The sequence below is a fragment of the Pezoporus occidentalis genome, unplaced genomic scaffold, assembly GCF_034315485.1.
Source record: "Pezoporus occidentalis ecotype Australia unplaced genomic scaffold, CSIRO_AGI_Poc_V1 ctg13, whole genome shotgun sequence".
In the NCBI taxonomy this organism is placed as follows: domain Eukaryota; kingdom Metazoa; phylum Chordata; class Aves; order Psittaciformes; family Psittacidae; genus Pezoporus; species Pezoporus occidentalis.
Window position 1 is genome coordinate 9,584,039 of NW_026913103.1, and position 20,986 is coordinate 9,605,024.

Below are 20,986 nucleotides of genomic sequence, written 5' to 3' on the forward strand. Positions count from 1 at the left end.
AGCCAATGTTTGTATTGTGGAACTACCTCTCAAACCGTGACACAGTGTAAAGCCTCACCTCTGGATGGATAACCAATACCGTGTTCTGTAGTAGCAGTTCAACAGTGAGTGCTACTGCCAAAACTCAGACCTCAAAGTAAGTTAGCTCATTTGAATAGTTTGCCATTCTTCTTTACCACTGCAGATGCTGTTCTCCAACACCACTACCACACTGTGGTTTCAAACACAAACTTGGTAACTTTTATCTTGGAGCCCACAACAGCAGTAAAATACATCAGCCAGGTGCCTGTATGAGCCAAACATGCCCCCATTTTTCATCTCAGAGAACAGCTTCCAGTACAATGGTCATGAGCACTGGTTCACAACAAGAGCATAAACTCTTTAATACTCCATTTTTTTCTCCCCACTTTGCAGTCACAGACCTAAATCCTTCCCAATTTCCAACTGGGGAAGGGAGAGAGCTTTCATAAAACGCAGCTTCTCACCACTGTGCTAATGGCCTTGCTGTGCAAGGGTACACACGCACACTGCAAGCAGCACACAAGACTGAAGCAATCTTCCTTTCCAACCTTGAAAAATGCTGAATCATCTTATGGTTACATGTTTTCACATCTAGGCACAAAATACAACAGTCAGGATGTACACGCTGCTTTTTAAGCAGACAGTAACAGAGAGCTGCTTGAAAAGAATTTACATACTATTGTCTTAAAAACAGGTTAACCCAGATCTTTGGTTTCACTCTGTGAGGTTGCCATTAACTGTCCTCAGCTTGCCTGGATTTTGGGCAGACTGCAGTTACACACAAATATTCTCCACGTGGCCACCACAAAAAATGTAGTGCCAAGAATCTAGCAGTTACAGAATCTTACCCATTTCTACTTGACTTGAAAGCAGGTTTCTTTCTAAGCACCAGCCTGCTCCCCACAGCATCACAATTTTCCCGATTTGTTCAAAAGTAACCAAGCAGCAAATAATTTTCCTACGACAGAGTAAGTCACCAGTTAGAACAAGCCTTTCACATGAAATTCATCATACACTGGCACTGAGATTAGGAAAAGGAGCCAGTTTAAGGTCCATGACAGAACAAACAGCAGGTTAAAAAAATATGGAGTATTTCAGAGAATGCAACCTCATTTCCAAACCAGGCAGAAATTAAGCATATCACAGCTGTGATGCAAGAGCACCCACAGTGGCATTGTATTTCATCTGCCAGAAGACTGCTCAGATGCATTAATTTGGAGCAACACAGCAGTGGCTGGGTGCTAACATGACATCACTTCTTATTTAGAACTCTTAATATCCCAGAGGAAAAGATAAGAACACAGAAGACAGAGGAGACATATCAGGATGTTGGAGTTTGGGTAGTGGCCCACCTAGAAGAAGTGGCTTTCATACCCTGGGCAAATTAACAATAAGAAGAGGGCAAAAAAAAGAGGAGCAGGAAGGAGAGGGATTGGGAACCCCAACGCAGACACCTAGGAATTACAGCCCTTGAAAAACTTGGTTTTACCTTCAGATAAAACCTGAGAAGGGAGCCTAGCACACATTTCCCATTTCTGAGACTTGGAAAATACAGTAAGAAGAATCCAAATATTTAGGTAAGCCGAGTCTCAGGAAAGTGTGCAGAAAATACTGTGATACTGTGGCAATGTGCCCAATTCTGAACCTGCAACAACCTCCTTACTGAGTGAATAAACCTTCACAAAGAACTAGAGTTCATCACATGGCTTCTATGATACCATAATCATCAGCATAAGCCAATAAACGCCTGCATCTACCAACTGAGGTTTCAATTCCATTTCAACTAAAACTCTCTTGTTAATTTCAAATGGTACAAAGACCTATTACACAACAGACTTGCACTTAACCAGAAGCTGGCAGTAAGTTAGAGAAGACGGTTTATAATTGAAGGATTACTTTGGAATTGCTTTCAAGTCCCCGAAGCAGATACCCCGAGTCCTTTGGTAAGCAATACCTCTACCCCACAGCACACAGATCTGGACTTGCCATGCAGTAACTTTGCAGTAATTCACTCTGGGACTCAGAACTGCACAGACAGCAGCAACCAGCACTGATACAGCAGTCTGGAAAAAGCTGAATGCATCCAATAACAGACTCCTCGACCCTGAACAAAGAGATTACACACCTTTAGCTCTTCCAATACCTATGCAGTTCTAGCTTGTGGTGTTAAGAGCCTGCCCTATCTTACAGATTTCCTTTACTGCGTCATTTGAATCTGAAGGAGGACAAACACAGCCTTTTGAGTCAGCTGCAGCAAGCTAAATCAACAGTTTCTTATCAGTTCTGTACCAAACATGCTTCCACAACAGGAACACAATACAGCCAATCTAAGAATGACTTCTTTGCCTCTGAAGAATTACCAAAGATTTTCACCCACCTCCTTCTCCTGATCTAAAATTCTGACCCACCCGCTACTGCCAGTGAATAAAGTTTTCATTTAAACACTCAGATTTAAGTTTATTCGTACACAGCAGAAGTTCCACCTGCATATTAAAAACAAACAGATTAGAAGTAAATGTTTTATTCTTCCAACTAAATTCCAGTACTACAAGGGCAGTAAAACAATGATACACTGAAAAATTGCAGCAATAAACATTTGTTAAAGACTGATAGAATAAATAAAAACTACAAAAATGAGAAATCATATAAACCCATTCTTAACCCCCAAAAAAGTCATGGAATACAGAAATGCCCTCCTTCACTATTTCACAGGCAGTACTGTGGGCTATTTGCTTAAAATTGTCCTGGGATTACATTCTAACTTAACTGTGATTACAGCTTTGTTGTAGTGCACAGTTATGAAAATCACACTAACTTCAGTCAGAAGTGTCATTCTACAATTTTATTTACACAACCAGTGAAGGGCAACTTCTAGAACACCAGCTTTAATCCTTTAACTTTTTCAAACTTATTAACATAAGAAGCCAAATTGTAATGATACAGCAAATGAGGCCACTGGTATTATTACAGGTAGCAAAGGTCCACATCCAGGTGGTACTGACATCAGGGAGCACTCCAAAACCAGTTGCTGCATAAGAGTGGTTGCCACTGACAAAAGCTTGAAATAACCTGTGTTCACAGGGGGAAAAAATATGGCATTGCTGCAAGTCTTTACTGGGACAGCTTGCAACAATAAAACGGGGTGTATAGGGCAGCCCACATATGCAGAAAGTGTGATTCATGAAACATCTGGAAAGAGAAAAAAAAGCAAGAGTTAATAGTGGAGTTAATACATGCCAGCTCTGTCACAAATCTACCATGGATACATCAAACCCCGCTTCAGAAATACAATACCAGCGTGTTACGGGAGACAGTCCCAGATTTTTAAAACAAAAGTGGCATTTTATCCCATGTCTTCCTTTCGACCTTGGTCGGCCTTTCTTATTCCCAATTTAAGATACTTTAACTTGGGGCCTAGCTGTAGCTTAACAACAAAGTCTGGCCATTTCAATTCCTGAACATTCACTAATGTAATGGTGCAAGAGGAACCCAAAGGAACCAATACTCACAACTGGCAGGCTGTTCTCCATATCGTCGCATGATTTGATCATGCGTGAACTTCACAAATGCGTCGTATTGTTCTGCAAGCATGAAGCAGAAATGTGAGTACATTAACTGAGGCCCGAACATACTTTTTTATATATACAAGTTAAACACACATCCACTAACAGTAGTTTTAAGTGACTTCACACAGTTCATACCTTTTCATCCCCAGAACAACAACGCAGCAATGTCCAAAATCCCCATTCCTGACCACCCCCAAAACAACATCCCCCTAATTAAGAAACTTTCCCATATAAACATCTGTAATGGGAATGATGGTAATATGCTCAAGGAGAACTGTGCTGCACACACACACAGACCTCAACATACCTAATGTCTGCTAAGCATCAGACACGGTATTTTGAAGTAATCAAATGTACTCATTTCACAGATCCATAATGGGGGCAAAATAGTTAAGCAAACATAGCATTAAAGTCAGTGCTAGGGTTGGAAACACAACCTCTGCTTTTACCAGCACCAGATGCAAGAAAGTCTGTTTAATGAAATGGAAACACAGAAGTAGAGGAAAGGCACTTGCTATGGAATTAGGAAATTCTTTTTGTTGACCACCAGAAAATCAAACACAAGTAACAAACTAAAAGAATGAAACACCAAGTGACTAGCACTTGATTAACTCCAATCACAGAAGTAGCCACAATAGAGACATGTAGTTGACTGTGGACTTCATGAAAACAACTACTGTGCAATCCAAAATGAAATTTATATTCAAATGTATCAATCTGGCTTTGAACTAAGTATTTCTATTTTCCTGAAAGATTATTCTTTTTATGCACATACACACAAATACATTTGCAATATTTTATTCAGTTTAATATTGCACTCATCAGCAGGATATCACCTTTCAGAGTTAGGAAATTGAACAAGGAGAGTAATATCTACCAGATGCTGCTCCTCTCCATTGCCCTTCCTCCCTTGTGGAAAAATACATGTGCAGCAATGTGGGGTGTTCTGAGAAAGGGGCAAGGTCAAAGAAGGCAATCTTCAACCAAAAATGCAGTTAGATTTGTAGTGGTTCCTAGTCCCACAGGTTTGCCCCATTAAAGTCCCCATCCTCTTGCAGGGATGAGCTTCACCTTTGAAGTAAACAGGGTATCAGTAATCAGCAAGTAGTTCAGCAGCAGCCCGAAGTTCGGATCTGACCCCAAGACCTAAGGACATCCATCCCTGGCCAAAGGGGCCCAGAGCCATGGCAGCCAGTTCCCCTCTGCCCAACAAGCAGGACCTCTGTTCACTGCAGTTCTGACTGATGGCTTTTCAGCAGCCATGCGAGGATCTTAGCCAAACAACAAAATAGCACAAAGAGCAGATTGAAGGATCTGTTGCCCAGAAACCACTTCCAAAAATAACAGAAACTAGAACTTTTCCTCAAAGTATGTATTAAAGGCCAGAAACCAACTTGCAAGCTTTCTTCTTTAAAGGTTTAAGTCAACATACACAGCTGCTTTTTAGCATCATCTTTGTTAAAAACTGTGACTTTGGAAATTTAAAGAATCCACTGTTACTAAAAATCCCTTTTCTTGTGGCATTCAGATTCAGAAAGTTAAGCAACCCAAAGGTCTGAGCAACCTACAGTGAGCTGTTTGATAATTTAAGTGAATACTTACAGACACTTACACCACTGGCATCCTGTATCATATATGTTCTAACTATCTGTTTTCAATCAGAAGGTGGCCGAACAACATGAGTACAAACATGATTACTATGTGACCTGACCTTTCGTATAAAAAGCTGGTTTCCACAACTGGATTCTAAAAACCTTTCAAGTGAAAACTTCACTTAGTCCCTTGAACTCCTCTGGTTTTAAAACCTGCACAGGATCTTGCAAACCCAAGTTTATTCTAACACAGCAATTTCAGGTAACAGGCAGGAAGGGAAATCAAGGCATTAGCATGATCTGAGTTTTCCGTTTATCAAACACTCACTCTGTGTGAAAGACAACTCCGCTCACAAAGAACATGGGAGAAGAAAAAAAAAAAAATTAAGCAGCATCTATCTGGTTACCTACCTACAAGAAAATTGTGATTCAGAAAGGAATCAGGAAAATATCCCAGATCCAAACATTCAGTTAAGTCATTCAAAAGAAGCTATTAAATTGAGATTTATTACAGAATTCCCAGTTTCCACTGACTTCACTAGATTGTAAGAATGAGTATTACCTTACAGTACAAAGTTTAGAAAAGGGTATAATCATCTGTCGGCAGAAAAATATAACTGGCCTTCTATGTGAGGAATTTCTAAAGTCTTTTAGCAGTCTCTAAAATCTCCGTATAATACTGAAAATGTAATACTGGCTTGATATATGGGATGCAGTAACATGATCTTTCTCACTCTTTTGATGACCACCATCCTAAGAACAAGAACCTAACCCATCTCACTGTAAAGCACACACTCCCCTTCAAAAAAAAAAAAGGGGGGGGGGGAAGAGAATGTTCCCTTTGGGACTAACAGATGGAGCACACATAAGGAACCTGCCAGAGAGTTTCCTGCTTGTAAAGAACTACAAGTTTGTTCTCAGAAAGTGTCTGGAACAAATGTAAATATATCTGGTCTTCAAATGGTTACTGTGATCACTGCTAACTGAAATCTACTTAAGAGAATGCAAGAAGTGACCCAGTTCCTAACATATACAAATTAGAAGAATAACGCTCTAAAGGGTCATAATTCATCAGTCTGAAGCAGGTTATAAGCACAGAAATGGAGTGTTTGATCCAAAGCAACAGAAGTATTTAGAGCTCTAGCTCCAATTGTAAACAGATGTAGATTTAAGAGGGACTCGGAACTGCAGCTGTTTCTTACACAGCAATGGCAGGACAGCAATACAGAACGTGAATACAGGCTCAGCTGCAGAGACCACACTGTCAAAGGCAAGCCACAAGGGTGACTCAAGTTTGCTGACACTCTGCATGGCCACACCACACTACTCCTACCACACCAGGAGAGATCTCCAAACTTTAATTCTCTGTGTTTTGAGGTGGGAGGCAGAACAGCTGTGGGGAGTCAAACACAGGTTTGCTGCCCCAAAAGTGCACTCAGATGTCTCTTATAATCACCATAAATATTAAATTAGACACTGAATCATACTGTGAAGGCATGTACTTCTGAATGTACCACAATTTAGATGCTCAAATACTAGCAAAGGGCTTATAAAGTAGAGGACTTCAAGTAAAGAAAGGTCCTATTTATAATGCTGACATTAACATGATCCTTATGGAAAAGTTGGCATCAGGCACCAAAAACATGAGCTAAATGGTGTGAAACAACAATTCAATAAAGAGCATCAGCTGAACGACTGACACTCGGGCAGATAGCAAACACTGTTGGCAGCAATGTAATGGCAAGTACTGGGAAGAGAAAGGGAAATCTTAGGTACTGTCATCTTGCCAAACTCCAGAAAAAGGAAGTCAGTTCCTAAGCAGGAAGAAAAAAAAAAAACCAAACAAAACCCTTCACAAAGGTCCCTTAAGCCAGTAGAAGAGAAAGACTTTCTAGCAAACAAAACAAAATCAAACCACTAAAAACAAAAAAAAAAGGAGGAAATCATCAACTCAGACATCATAGCAAGAAAAATTTCCATGTGAAATAAATCCACTGTTTCAACTGATTAGTAATACCCAGCAGTCAGTTTCTACCCAAGCCAGCATAGAAGAAAAAAGCCTATCAAAGAGTCTATACACCATTTTTTCTGTCCTGTATGCAATCTTGATCATGTTAGGTCAGAAAAAAAGTACAGCGTAACAAACATAATGAAAATCTTTAAGCTTTCAAACTCATCCTAACACATTATTTTGAGCTATAATATACCTGCAAGTTTTGTGGTCAAAATTTCTTCATACTCTTCACGGATTTTCTCTTCACGTTCTTTCAGCAAGCGTTCACAGATCATTCCAACTTGTCTGAGAGTAAACAGGGGCTGTTCTTTTTTCAATGGTGATGAGGCTGCAGATGAAGTACCTAAGATTAAATATTCAGGCACACAAATTTACACTTGAAACTAGTTCAGAACCACTTTAAAATCAATTTTCTTTGCAACTTTGACATTAGGAGCTTTACAAGGAATTTGGAGAAGTCTTTACAATTTGAACGCTTCTAATTACTATTAGAATAGGACCTCAAAAGGAAGAAGACTACAATGGGCAATATGCACAGGCATCTTACACAAACACTGTGAATGCCATTTACAAATTTAAGCTTCTATTTCATGTAAAACTGTCAGTACAGTGCATCTGTGCAAAACCAGATGCTTTGCAAAAGCTTATTACAGTATCAGTGGCAGGGTATACAGGACGATCTCTTGAAAATAATGCAAGCTTTGTGTCCTACTGGTTCTTAAAACAAGAAGCTACAATCCTCCACATCCATGCTAATATTGCCAAAAAAATCAACAGTAACTGGCGAGAATGTGCCATGAAACACCAGATAACTGGGGAAAATTATTTACTCAAGCAGGAGTCTAACAGCATATAGCAGAATTACACAGCATTCATTGCCAAAAAAAGCAACAGTAACTGGAAAGAAGGTCCTATAAAGATAACTAGGAAAAATCATTTACATAACAGAGTCTAAAAAGACAAAGCAGAATTACACAGAATTTTCCAGGTACCTGGCAAAGCTGGTCCAGTAAGGAGAAATGCATGTGGCTGTGCATCAGTAGAACAACAAGGATCTGTCTGCTGGAAGCTATTTTCTAAGTGTCTCCTCTTCTGCATGCGTTTGTACTCCTGTTTTATGTTGTACAGAATTTGTTCTAGAAAGAAAAACAACATAAAAAATAAGTCTAAAATAATTAACAATCCAAGGTTTTACTTGACTTGGTTTCCAGTCAAGCACCAAACACTGCAGGTAATTAACTGATGATAGAGTCGTTAAACATGGCCTGCAAAACCCACCATGTTTTGCCCAAGACACAAAGAACGACTAACTGAAAGTAACTCCAGACTGTTTGCACCAGAACACTAACAAAAATGTTGTTAGTTAAGGTCAGGTATCAGTGCCAGAGTGCTGCTAACAAAAGTAAACAGCATAAGGTTAAAATTTAGGAGCTATCAGTAATACAATATACATGGATAAAAAAATATTCTGTAAAACTTCTACTGGTATTTATGATCTTCCCTTCATGCATTTAATTTGCAGTCATCTTTCTCCCCCAGACAGCATTTATCATTCATACTGTTATGGGTAACAAAAGACTCCAGAATAAAATACGTACATGAAGTACCATGCACAAAGCAACTACTGGTTAAAATCTCAAAAAATGGCAAACCCACAGGCAAAATACAAAAGCATTCCACAACACTTCTGACAACCTCAGATCTATCCAAATAAAGACAATGGATGGATCAATAGCCTCTTTTAAAGGAGTATAGCAATATGTAGCTCAGCATTTGATCACACTGAATAAAATACAGCAAGTGTTTTTAATAATCTCATTTTCACTGTAGAATTACAAGAGAGGGGTAATCCTTGCAGTAAAATTATTAATCCTGTGTGCCTTTTCTGAAAAATTTCTTACAGAATCAGCTTCCACTGAGACTTCCAGACTCTCGGCAAAGAGAGCTTTCTGAAACTCAGGTACATATAAATCTACGTGATCATGCGAGAGCTGCAAAGTACTCCACTCAGTACCTTTCTATTTCTGTTCAGCATTTTGCCAACACAATACTGTGAAAAATTCTCAACTAGTTTTCAGGTTTGTTAACAGTATGCTATTAAGCTTCCTTATTTGAACATTTTCTAGGAAGCAACCATGTGATGTGAACAAGTAACTTTAGCTACCAGCTTGGTCAGTCAGTGAAGGAATCCTATGGTAGGCCAAGCAGAAGCAAACATTCACCAATTTCTATTTCAGAGGTTTAGCTGTTGTGGTGGTTCAACTCTGTAAGTTAGTCCAGGAGCAGCCAGTATATAAAAGAAGAGGAAACTGTTTCCACAGTCAACAGGAATACCAGCTTTTGTCAGTGAAGGAGCTTCTTCCTTGGATTTTGTTCTCTGATTAAAGCCTTACAGTTTATACCTTTTCAGTCCCATGCCTACAGCGCTTGTACAATTTTCAACTCCGTAAAGGGAGATCAGGGAGTTGGTTCAAAGCAGAAGCAAATGCAGAAGACACAATAAAGCAGCTCAGTAGAGAAATGAAGAGAAGGAAACCAGAAGGGGTGAAAAAAGCACTCAAGGATGCCTGGAGGATTCATACTTTTTGTAGGACAAGATACATACTATGCTCCAGTGTGGTAATAATAAATCAGGTTAAATGAAGATGCAGTCAGCCTTCCAAAATTTAACAGAATCCCATGTAGAATTAGTCACATGCATACACACTGCAGCAGTGGGAGAATGGCCCTGCAATAGCTCTACTCAATGGCATTATGGTCATAAAACAATACTTTTCCTCAGAATCAAATGCTGTTCTAGCTAAAGCAATAGTGCATAATTTTGAGTGGGAACCGAATTAGCTCATAAGAGAACATCTGTCCTGAAGTGTCTACACTATGAGGAACATTCACACTGTATTTACGTCAACTGAAAAATGTAACAGACCATGTGCAACCTACACTATGACTACCTGGTCTTGGACATACTTTCCAAGTTCCATATGAACTGCAACAGCATCAGCCAAGTTTTGGGCACAACAACTTTGATAATAATCTTCTCTACAGCTCACCTATTATCTTCTTGCAGACACATTCTCAAACCACATTAACCACCAAAATAATTAAAAAAAAAAAAACAAACACAAACAAAACCCATAAAAGACTCTTGTCTCTGGTCAATGGATAAAACTGCAAGAGTTAAAATAACAATCATCAGCCAGGTTTCCTCCAGTCCTATCAACCCCTGTAAATTAAATATGGAGTAATTCAGAGACGATGTTAGAACAGCAGCCAGAATAGAAGGAGTGAGAGCAACTGGGGGGCGAGGGAAGAATATGGATAGAAAATTAAGATCTTTACACCAATGATACATGGTTCTAATCCCAATTATACTGAATGGTGAACACAGAAGTCTCAATGATATTGCAATAATTTCTAATCTGCTTCCAATTTGACAACACTTTTAAACTTGCCATCTTCAAATCTTGCTCTGAAAATAAAAAAAAAAATCTCAAGATACACCATTGGGAGTTCCCAGTCCTGAGAAAACCACTTTGACAGTCTGCATTGCTATAACTTCATGTAAAGAAGTAAAACTAAGCAAAGTGAAAGAGAGCAGGGGACTGTTTAAATGTGACAATACACTGTTCACACTGCAAACAACCACTGGCAGAAAGAGAAAAGCATGAAGTCCTAACTGAACACACCTGCAGAACATGTACATAACTTGCTCTGGTAAACGGCATTCCTCTACTTAATCTAATTTATGAGATTTAATGTACTACTGCTCAGTACAGAGAACTGGAGTACAAGCTCTGCTCAGTTCTGTGCTGTTAGTAGGCAAGATGACTATGGAAATGACTCGCCTCGTACTTCCCAATTTCCACCATTGGTAAAATTGAGATTAATAATCAAGAAACACAAGTTTAATGTGGCACCAAACTGTTCAATGATTTCACACATGAATGATCAGACTAACAAACCCTCAAACTAAGCAGACACATTTCTGCAGCAGCAAAAACTGAACAGGCATTTTAATTAACATACAGTGGCATAAAATCTTTGACTTTAAAAAAAACTACTTCATTATGAAGTGACATGTAAGCTTGCAAATATTCATGACTCATTTTAAATGAAAATCTGAATGTCAAATTGAATTACTTAGTCTTTTTTTTTAAAAAAAAAAAACCACAATCTAGCAGAATAAGCTGTTTTAAGTTCACCAAAGTTCTGGCATTTACAGTTTTGCTTAATAAATCCACAAAACTGTTTGATGAACAAACAGATTCTGTTCAAAACAATTTCTATAGCATCTCAGCACTTGAAAGAAACCATTAAATATTAAGGCAGCTCAAACCAGACAACTTTCGAACAATATTTATATGACAGGCAGCTAACTGCAAAGCCCTTTAAACCTCTGGCCCAGTTAAACAAAGCTTAGCATTAGTAGATCTCATTCTCCAACCTAGTTTTAATTCTAGAAAACCTTCCTGCTTTTTCAAGTTCATTTTCTTAACCTTTCTTACTTCCAATTAGCTCTGACTATTAACTCTGCAGCTGACAACTGAATTAAAATGTGCATTTAACTGGTGTCAAACACAGGAGAGAGGTTTTTTGTGTGCTCCTCAACGTCGAGGCCCAAATTGCCTTTTTCAACAATGACATCTCATAGGTGCTTAAGTTCAAATGAGACATTGTACGTCAGGCAATAATTTAATTTATGAGATTACAAAAGGAATATATTTAATATGATAAAGCACGTATCACTGAGGCCTACCCTCAGTTTCTTTTTTAATTTCACCTTAGCCTTTTTGCTCAGCTTTCCTTACTGGTTACGGATACCTCCACCTTAAGGTAGTAGCAAGAAAAAGCCACACTGCTAACACACTGAAATGAATTAGTGCTTCATAAACGATGTTTCAATTTCAGGATGATTATGAATCCCAGCCTGTTATGCAAGACTGTATTACATTGCCCTTTCTCCTCCTTCAAGTTCAAGGCTAAGATAAAGAATGGCAAACAAAGTCTGATACTTTCTCACCATGACCACTAAAGGTATAGAGGATTCAGTCAAATACACCTGAAAATAATGAAATACGCTGATACACTCTTTGTTTTATCTAGAGCACAATGTACTGAGAGCATAAAGTTGAGTACACAGGTTCATTAAAGATCACACTAGATGAAGGACAACATTCACACCAGTGTTCTAACAGAGTAAGAGATGCGACTTGGGGAAACAATGTTTCATGTCTCAGCTGCTTTAACTCCCAATGAGGAGAGAATAAAATGTGAAAGGGCAAATCAGAATATGATCTGTCACACTAATGGATTACAAAGCCAAATATTCATTTCCAAGGAGTGATGTTGTCTTCTTACTTCCTTTAATTCATGATAAAAGGCAAGTTGCTCTTTTTCAAAGTTCTGTCATCTAATTACTTCATCTTGACCTGTAATTACCTAGAAATTACGTAGAAGAGAAACAGCAGTTCAACTTGAAAATGTAACAAGACAAACAATTTTCTTCCCCAGTTTAATAACTGCTTATCAACTATGAAAGTGCTGACTGTTTCCCCTGAAGGATTTTTTTCTTTTGCCTTGATTTTTAAACCAGCAATCTCTCATCTTAGTTCCTGGCTTCTCTCTCTTAGCTGAAGGAAACTTTGGCAAAATACATAGGAAGGTGACTCAATAGGCTGAAATCAGAGCAGCAGTTTTCCTGGCCTGAAATGGAACCTAAAGCTCAGGTTTCAGCCTGCAATGTCACCATTCAACATATGCATTCAAACTTGAACCATGCCTGAGATTTCTTCTAAGTGAATCAAGCAAATGCTACCCTGACGTCAATCACATACATTTTCTGGGACTTCAGCTCCTGTCAAAGCAAAACTGTTTCACTGTCCTAGTTCAAATTTGTAACTCTTCCATTAGGCCATCACACTTACTCAACATCTAGTTGATGCTACCACATTCCTAGTTTTGGTCTTCCCACCAGACTACTGACAATGTTAATTTTAAGCAGGTAGCTTTCACTAAGGGCAGCACTGCAACACGGCAATTCTTCAATTTTTCTATCTACCTAACCAGGGTATCCATCTACTTAACCAGGGTATCCACAGGCACAGACAGAAATTAAAATAATCCAGATACTCCTTTTATTCTCCTGCTTTGGTCACAGACATCAACTGTTCCAGTTATGTTTCTTAAGTGGGCATGGACTGTATTCAGTTACAGAACGTGTACTTCTGGAAAAAATGCTCACCTCAGAGGAGCATGCTCTAAGCCAGAGAGAACACTGATAATGGGTACATGCTGACACTTCACAGCCAGCGTCTATAGCTAATGAACAGCCAGAAGCAGCTTGTAATGGGACTCTGTAGCACAGAGCTGGCCACCCCACCAGATCCAATTACTCAAGGTCTAAGGCTGACGAAGGTTCTGGTTCTCCCACAAGCTGGATGCTCACATATGCATTAGCTCATTCTGCCAATGTGTTATTTCAGGAAATCCCAGTTCTCCTGATCAGGGGGTTGAGGAATGAAAAATAAATCAAGCAATGCAAAATGTATTAGACACAGCAATTAGATCTTTCTCTTCACATAAAAAAAGTATGTCACATTGCATTTATCAGACTTGCCACTGAAACAAAAAACTGCTTCAATGTTTTATGACATCTACAACCAAGGGTATTTAACATTTATAGGTACCACAGGCATCTATAGAAATTTCTCATATAAATTAAATTATCAAATCCAGATGCAGACATTACGCATTGCCTTTTTTTTTTTTTTTGTAAGGGGTGGGAACGTTTTGGTTTTTTTAATCCAAATGATTTCTGCAATACTGGAGCACAATGAGAAACCTGGCATCTTGCCAGGGTAATTTAGCAATAAATACACATGCAGATAAATGTTAACAAAACAGAAATCAAGCAGAAGGAGACACACCACTACTAATATGTCACGTTCCTAAGCTGCTAGATATGTTCATTTTAAAGCCAACCCTGCACTTGGCCATTGTCTGACCAAGTTTCGGACAGAAACAGTCAGTTTGCTCAACAGGGCAACTGAAAGGTCACGGGAGGACAGCCTGATGGGAAGACTAACAGTTCTTCCTATTCAGACAGGTCAAAGTCATTTTCCTACAGTAATTTTAAAAATCTGTGTTAATTATATCTTGTTTTTTTTTTTTTCCTTCAGATTAATGTATACCTTGTATACCTGTTCTTTCACAAAATAAAGAGAAATTTAGCTGCCTTATGTTTGTAAAGAATCCCCCGTGAAGGACTCTTAGAAAAAACTCCATTTGCTGTCTTCAACCAGAAATTTGCCTTACGACTGTGTTCGGGCAGCAAATATGCACAAATATGCACTTATGCACACTCATAACTCAATACTGCATAAATTTAGTAGTTTCCATATTCCATCAAACATTTGACATTATCTCTCCTTGGATTTCAACCAGTGTTCTGAGTTGAAAGACTGTTCTCAATAACTCAACCCAGTACAATTTTTGGTTTGCAACATTAATTAGTTGCTGGGGAAGGCAGATGAACATTTCAGATGGAGGAAAAACTGCATGTACAGACGAAAAAGTTTCTGGGTTTTTAAGTAATTTCACAAACTGTTTTTTAAATGTAACATTCTGATTCTACAAAGTTCTAGCTGCAAGTTAACCCCAGATTTCATGAAAGGAGTATGGAAGCAAGCTGCTGATCTGTTTGTCTTCTCAGTTACTATGTAGCACGAATTAGATTTAAATCCCTAAGGTCAACATTCCATCTCCCTTCTCTCCCCCCCCCCCCTTCCATTTCTCTGGACTGTATTTCCCACTGTTGCTTCAGTCTCAGGAATATCCAGATGTCCAGGCTTTATAAGCTGACATGCCTTTGAATTTTAAAAACTTCAGGATAATTTATTCCCCTTTTTCTTTCTTTTCTCCCCTCCCACCCCAACATAATTTTTCATCAGCGAAAAGCTGCAAATAATGGTTCTAAAACATCCAGCAGAACAGAATACTGCCACTGCTTCCTCCTTTCACTGTCTAGAATTCATTTAACACCTTTGAAACAGGACAGCTCTTAGGGCTTCAGAGGAAATCGAACATGTACAGTGCACTACATACAGGCATCCAAACTGAAGTGCAGTTACTCTGATCATACACAACAGATTCATTTATAACTAGAACTTACATGAAAGTAAAACTCAACTGTAGTATTCAAGCAGTAGAAAACTTATTAGAGCCACTTTTTCAAAACTGAACCCACCTTATGCCAGGCAGGCATGGTCTGCACCACTTACAGTGAACACTGTTCTAAAAACATTCATTCTAGAGGCAAACAACAGCATCCAAAGATTAGCTGGCACCCACACGAGCATGCTCACGCCAGTAAGCACAGTTCCACAGAAGGTATAGCCACAACTGCAGTCTGGCTGCCAAATTCACCGAAAAACTGAAAGTAACAGCTGTTCAAATAAGCACAAAATATTAAAATACTCTTGTTCGAGATAAAATTTATCTTGAATAAGCCTGTCCTCTCTCAGACATAACATTTATTTGTCTATGACCACTCTGAAGACAGCTGTTTTCTCATATGACTACCACACTGTATTCTTAGTTCTCAGCACCACCCCCCATCAACCCATATTCTACTTCCAAATAATCCATCATTCTAAATAATTCACCATGTGGTAAGAAGTTCTGGTGCTGATACAGTCTCCACTGGGTACAGTTAAACACTACCAGGACACAGTATCAGACAGAACAAAAATGCTGAAGCGTGAACTTTAAATGAAGTAGCAGCCTCAGGTTTTATATCCAGAGCTCCGATTTTGTATAACCATTAACTTCCATTAAATAAAATTCAGACAGACACTTTTTAAGTGCTCAGTAACACACTGAGAAAACCGTAACTGAAGTCAACTGAATTCTGGCTATTGTTACTAAATTTCCCAATATAAGAACTGAACAAAACAGTGACTCAGCTGGCAGCACTTTCTGAAGTCAGGTTGGAATTTCTTTCACACACAGAGCAGGATTTATCTGATCCAAATGTAGACATCTACATCAGAAATGGTCACGTCAATTCACTGTACAGTCAATGGAAAGCAACACGTTTTTCTATAGCAAACTCTGCCTCATCCTAAGCCAGAGCTCTAGAATAAACGGTCTGTTTCTTCCCACTATCGCAAAAGCTACTAATTAGGACATATATACATTTACAAAATTGGATGAGATGGAATTCCACACAATCTTTCAAGTGGCCCCTTTAAAATTACAAGCTCTGTTTTGTTTGCTGGTCGAAATTAAATACACCCAATGTGGTAATACCTATGAATTCAACTGCAAGTAAAACCTAAGCAAGCTGCTTAACAGTCACATTTGCACTCCCACCATACAAAGGTATTTCCCCTTGTAACAGACCCCACAGAGGGAGCTTTTAAGCAAAACGTGTAAATGCAAGCAATTTCTAAATGTTTCAAGTTTTGCTCAGGAGGATTCAAGTGCTGTAAAAGACATTATGATTTACTGTCCTTCACTTTTCCTTGTATTATACAAATGGCTTACATGAAATACACCCTTGTCAGTACAGAATCACCCTCTCACATGAATTACCACCTGCACCTCTGATTTTCTCAAGGTAAGATGAAGCCTGTGTTGTTTAACTTCAGTAACATTTTCAGTTACAAGGCCTTTAGAATCATTAACACAGAAGTTTAGGTATTGCCTCAAATACTGCTGTGGGTTATCTCTACTGAAAATTTTATTATCTCCTTTCAGCAATACACATTTACTGGCCAGACAATATTTATATTAAATATTCAAAACCTAAGTTCTCCAAATCCCAAGGAAACAAGCCAAAAGGAAACCTTGCAATGAAGCCACACTTAGCTTCTAAAAAGAATCAAATCAATTGTCATTTTAAGCATCTATCTCAAAGTACATGTAATGCCTCACTGTACCAGGGAGTGCCATCCATCACAGCTCCCATCCCAGACCGCTGACTCATTCAGGATCTTTTCCTAGAGGTTCAAAAAAATATCGAGGCACTGATGCCAAGTTTAAGTAGTTTGTATGCCCTCTATGTGTTTCCTCCATAACAATTTATTATTTGATTAAAACCTGTAAAAAAATATATTCTACTGTACAGTTTTCAGAATCGAGAATATAAAAGCAAGGCACTGTCCTACATGGACCAGGTGGTAATTTGAAAACATATTCAAACTTAATGCTCAGTAATAACCAGCAGTAATCCGGAGACAACTTTTGTTTAAAGGGAGTACCAAATGCAGCAGCAGCAAGAGGAGGAATTCAGCTGCAACAACTGCAGAGGGCTTTTTTTTCCCTGCACACAAAGGACACAGATCCATACCTCAGCGCCACAGCCACTCATGGCTGCGAGTTTAGCCGTTCTTAAGTGCGTTACTGGAAGCTATCCACTAGACTAACCGTAAGGAAGGGCCAATCAATCCTGCGTGCCCGGCCAAGATTCATTTGTTTCTTCTCTCCCTGCTCGCTGGTAAAACAAACTAGGATAATTCTATGCTTGACAACACTTACACAAGCAGACCCACAGCTTTTAGGGGCACCGGCTGACTCATCTCTCACACGTTAAGAATGTAAAAAGATTTTACTCTCGCCCGACGTCTCCGGGACGAGGAGATTGCCAGATTCCATTTTATCTGCCCCGAAGGCAACTCTCACCCTTGCACACAATCGCTTTCATCTCTCGGTTTTCCTACCAAACTTTAAGGATGCCACAGAACGGGTGATCCGGGACGGTGGCACGCATTAAGGGACTGGAAGCGGAATTACCCCTTTGTTTTATCTGCTTTTGCCTTTTCCCACTGGCGTTTTGCGGGTGATTGATGACAGGCCGCGCTCCCCGCCCTCCCCCCCGCTTCCCTCCTCCCTCACCCCCCCCCCCATGTCTGAGCAACGGGAGGAGGTGCCGCCGCCTCGGCTCGGGCAACGTTCGACCCACCGATAATGGATTCAACGGATCGATGGGGGCCCCACCGAGAGGGGCTCAGGGCGCCTCCTGGAAGCCAGCCCCAGCCCCGCCGACACCACGGTCATCTCCTCCCTCCACCACCCCCAGCGTTTCCGCAGCCTGACTCGCCCCTGCGGCTCTCCTTGCCACATCGAGGCAACCGTGATAAAGAGGAAAAAAATCCTCCGTGCCCATCCCCGACGCGAGAAAAGCCGGTCCCCACTTTCCCGGCACTGGATCAAGCCTCTCCCACCAACGTTCTCCCCCTTCTTTTGCTCAGGTCCCTTTCTCCAGTCTTCCCCCCACCCCCACCCCGACCCCTTTGCTATGGCCACCCGCCCGCATCGGCTCAACCCGCCCCCCCCCCCCCTTCCTCCAAGTCCCTCCTCCCCCTCTCCTGCTGCAAACGGCCATTTCTATTGTGTCTCCGTCGCGGCGGTGCCAAGCCGAGCGGGGATCTCCCCGGCCCCCGCCGCTGCCAGCCGTGTAGCCCGACAAAAAATGGCTGGGGGAGAACGCTAGACCCACCCAACCTTCGCTTTTTCTTCTTCTTCCACCTCCCCCCCGTCCGGGTCGCCTTCCCGGCCCCCTGCCCTGCGCACCCGTCGCCCCCTCCCCGCCGCTCCCTCACCCTCAGCTCCCCACCACCCGCCGCTCCGGCTGGCTGCCGGGTACAGCGGGGCCGCGTCCCTCACCTGTGGTGAGCCGGGACGACACCTCTCCGAAGGGCGAGGGCTCCATACGCAGGTATTTCTGCGGGGAGGCGGCGGCGAAGGAGGAGGAGGCAGCGGCCGAGGCCGGGGCTGACAATGGCGCACATCGCCTCCGCTTCGGGGACGCCGGGCTCAGCAGCGGGTCGAAATCCAGAGTCCTTTTCAAAGTGGCGCCGCAAGCCATGGCGCAGGGCGGCGGCGGGGCGGAGGAAGGGGGCTCAGAGCGAGAGGCAAGGGAGACGACGGCAACGGCGGTGGTGGTGGCGGCGGCAGCAGCCGGCCCTGCCCAGACGCGCCTTCCCCGCTGTCTGGGGCGGGCAGGGGGGGAGGGAAAGGAGGGCGGCAGGGAAAGGAGGGGGCAGCTGCGTCAGGGCCTCCACCGCCTCCCTGTCGGCCTCTCTCTGGGGAGCGGTGCCGGCCCCGCCAGAGGCTCCGGCTCGGCCGGCTGGATCTCCGCTCTCACCGCCCGCCCTGCCCTAGCCGGGCCAATTCCGCCCGCAACTGGTTGCGGGCTAGAAGCTGTGCCGAGGGGCGAGGGGCCGGGTCCTGTTACCCGGTCCGGGGCCGCCGATGACGAGCGATGGCGGTGGGGCCTGGGCGGCAGCGGCGCTTCTCTCCGTGACTCCCACACCAGCAATATGGCGTCAATAACAACGCCGCGGATTCAAAAACCAACGCTCCCCACTGCGCTTGCGCTCCTGGGGCGGTGGCGCCGCGGAGGCTCACGGGAGTTGTGGTTTCTCCGCCCCGGTCTCGCGCTCAAAGCCTGAGGGTCCGGATGGGGCGTGGCGACTACAAATCCCAGCGTGCTCTGCGCCGGCCGCCCTGGCTTCTGGGGACTGATTTAAATCCCCCTTCGGAGGCTGGGGTGTGGGTTAAAGGACGGGGTGATGTCTGTGGGCGGCGGTGGTGGTCAGGGCTCAGCCCCGGGGCGGCTGGCGCGGCCTTGGGGAAGCGCGGGAGGGTTACCGTCCGGCCCTGGATACACAAAGGGGGCTAACGAAACCCTGCCGTCTATGCTAGGCCCTGTGGCGTGGAGCTTCCTGTGACCGCAGTGCCGAGCGGGTCTCCGGCGGCTGTGTGCACGCCGGGAGACTGGCTGGCTGTGAAATAAGGGCAGAGTGCGTTTAGTGGCCTCCGTGCTGAGGGAGGGCAGTGCAGGGAGCAGGCAGGAGTCAGAGATAGGAAGTGGGTGGAGGTGACAGCTAAGGACGTGCCAGAGAAGGGTTCGTGGTGTCGAGAGTTGTGTTTCTCTAACCAGCCGGTTTCCTCGCAGTTATGTAAAGGGCTTTCTTGCCTAAGGAGGGTGGCGGGGGAAGAGGTTCAAAGTGCCATAGCCGCTTGTGGGAAAAGCGGAGCTCTTTCCTGTTCAGCTTGTGAGTTGAAATAAACTGGGTCGCAGTTCACCCCAGTGGAAAAGTTAACAGAGGTTGATAGGCCCCAAAATATCTGTATCTTTCAAGCTTTTCTGTATTAAATCCTGTTAACTATGAACAGAGGTTGTCTTTGGAAGATAAAAAGGAACATGCCCTCATAAAATTTTAACACTTAAGTGTTTGGTTCTTTTTATTGCCTTGCGAAATAGAAGCTCGCCTTTCTCAAATGATAGCTAAACCAAAAATAAGCGTTTCTATCATTTGGAAGCAAGTTTTTGCTTCATGTGTTCAATGCGTGGTGTGTATTGTTAAGCTGTAACAGCATCCTGTCTAACTAACCTGATGTTTGCGCTGGCAATATGGTTATGATACTTTTAGCGTAAATGGGGTTTTGGGTGATGGGGTGACCTAGCTGAGCCTTTCTGCCCAACAAAAGTAGAAATAGTAATTAATACATTACTTGCTTTCTCTGACAGATAGCTCCTGACGATGTTGGAACAATTAGGTGAAATTCACCGAGGTTTGCTTGACTTGCCTTAGCCTAAAACCAGTTACAGAAAATAAAAAAATTATTCCTCTGCTGTTGCCTTTTTCTCTGTAGAGGAAGCACTTGGAGTGTTTCCTTAGTAAGGAGGATGCTGACAAGCCATTCTAAAGCTAAGGCAAGTTCTGGTTCTCCATAACAAGGCTCAGGAAATGTGCTGATGTTATTAAAGTGTTATAATTGTCTTA

At 42.0% G+C, this 20,986-nt stretch overlaps 1 protein-coding gene across 4 annotated transcripts; it reads right to left on the reverse strand.

The window, feature by feature from the left end:
• Nucleotides 1-2,526: 2,526 nt before the first annotated feature.
• Nucleotides 2,527-19,068, reverse strand: AKIRIN2 (akirin 2). 4 transcript variants are annotated; one of them, XR_009962763.1, is made up of 6 exons: nt 18,861-19,068; nt 8,186-8,329; nt 7,387-7,521; nt 4,465-4,658; nt 3,531-3,602; nt 2,527-3,210 (listed from the first exon to the last, which is right to left on the reverse strand). XR_009962763.1 is itself a non-coding variant. In XM_062608340.1 (5 exons), the coding sequence occupies exons 1-5, from the start codon at nt 19,060-19,062 to the stop codon at nt 3,200-3,202; spliced, it is 564 nt and encodes a 187-aa protein (XP_062464324.1). In that variant the 5' UTR covers nt 19,063-19,068; the 3' UTR covers nt 2,527-3,199. The 4 variants fall into 4 exon arrangements, 2 of the variants coding, with proteins under 2 accessions (XP_062464324.1, XP_062464323.1); XR_009962762.1 differs by having other exon boundaries at nt 7,387-7,532; nt 8,182-8,329; XM_062608340.1 differs by lacking the exon at nt 4,465-4,658.
• Between the last annotated feature and the right edge of the window lie 1,918 nt (nt 19,069-20,986).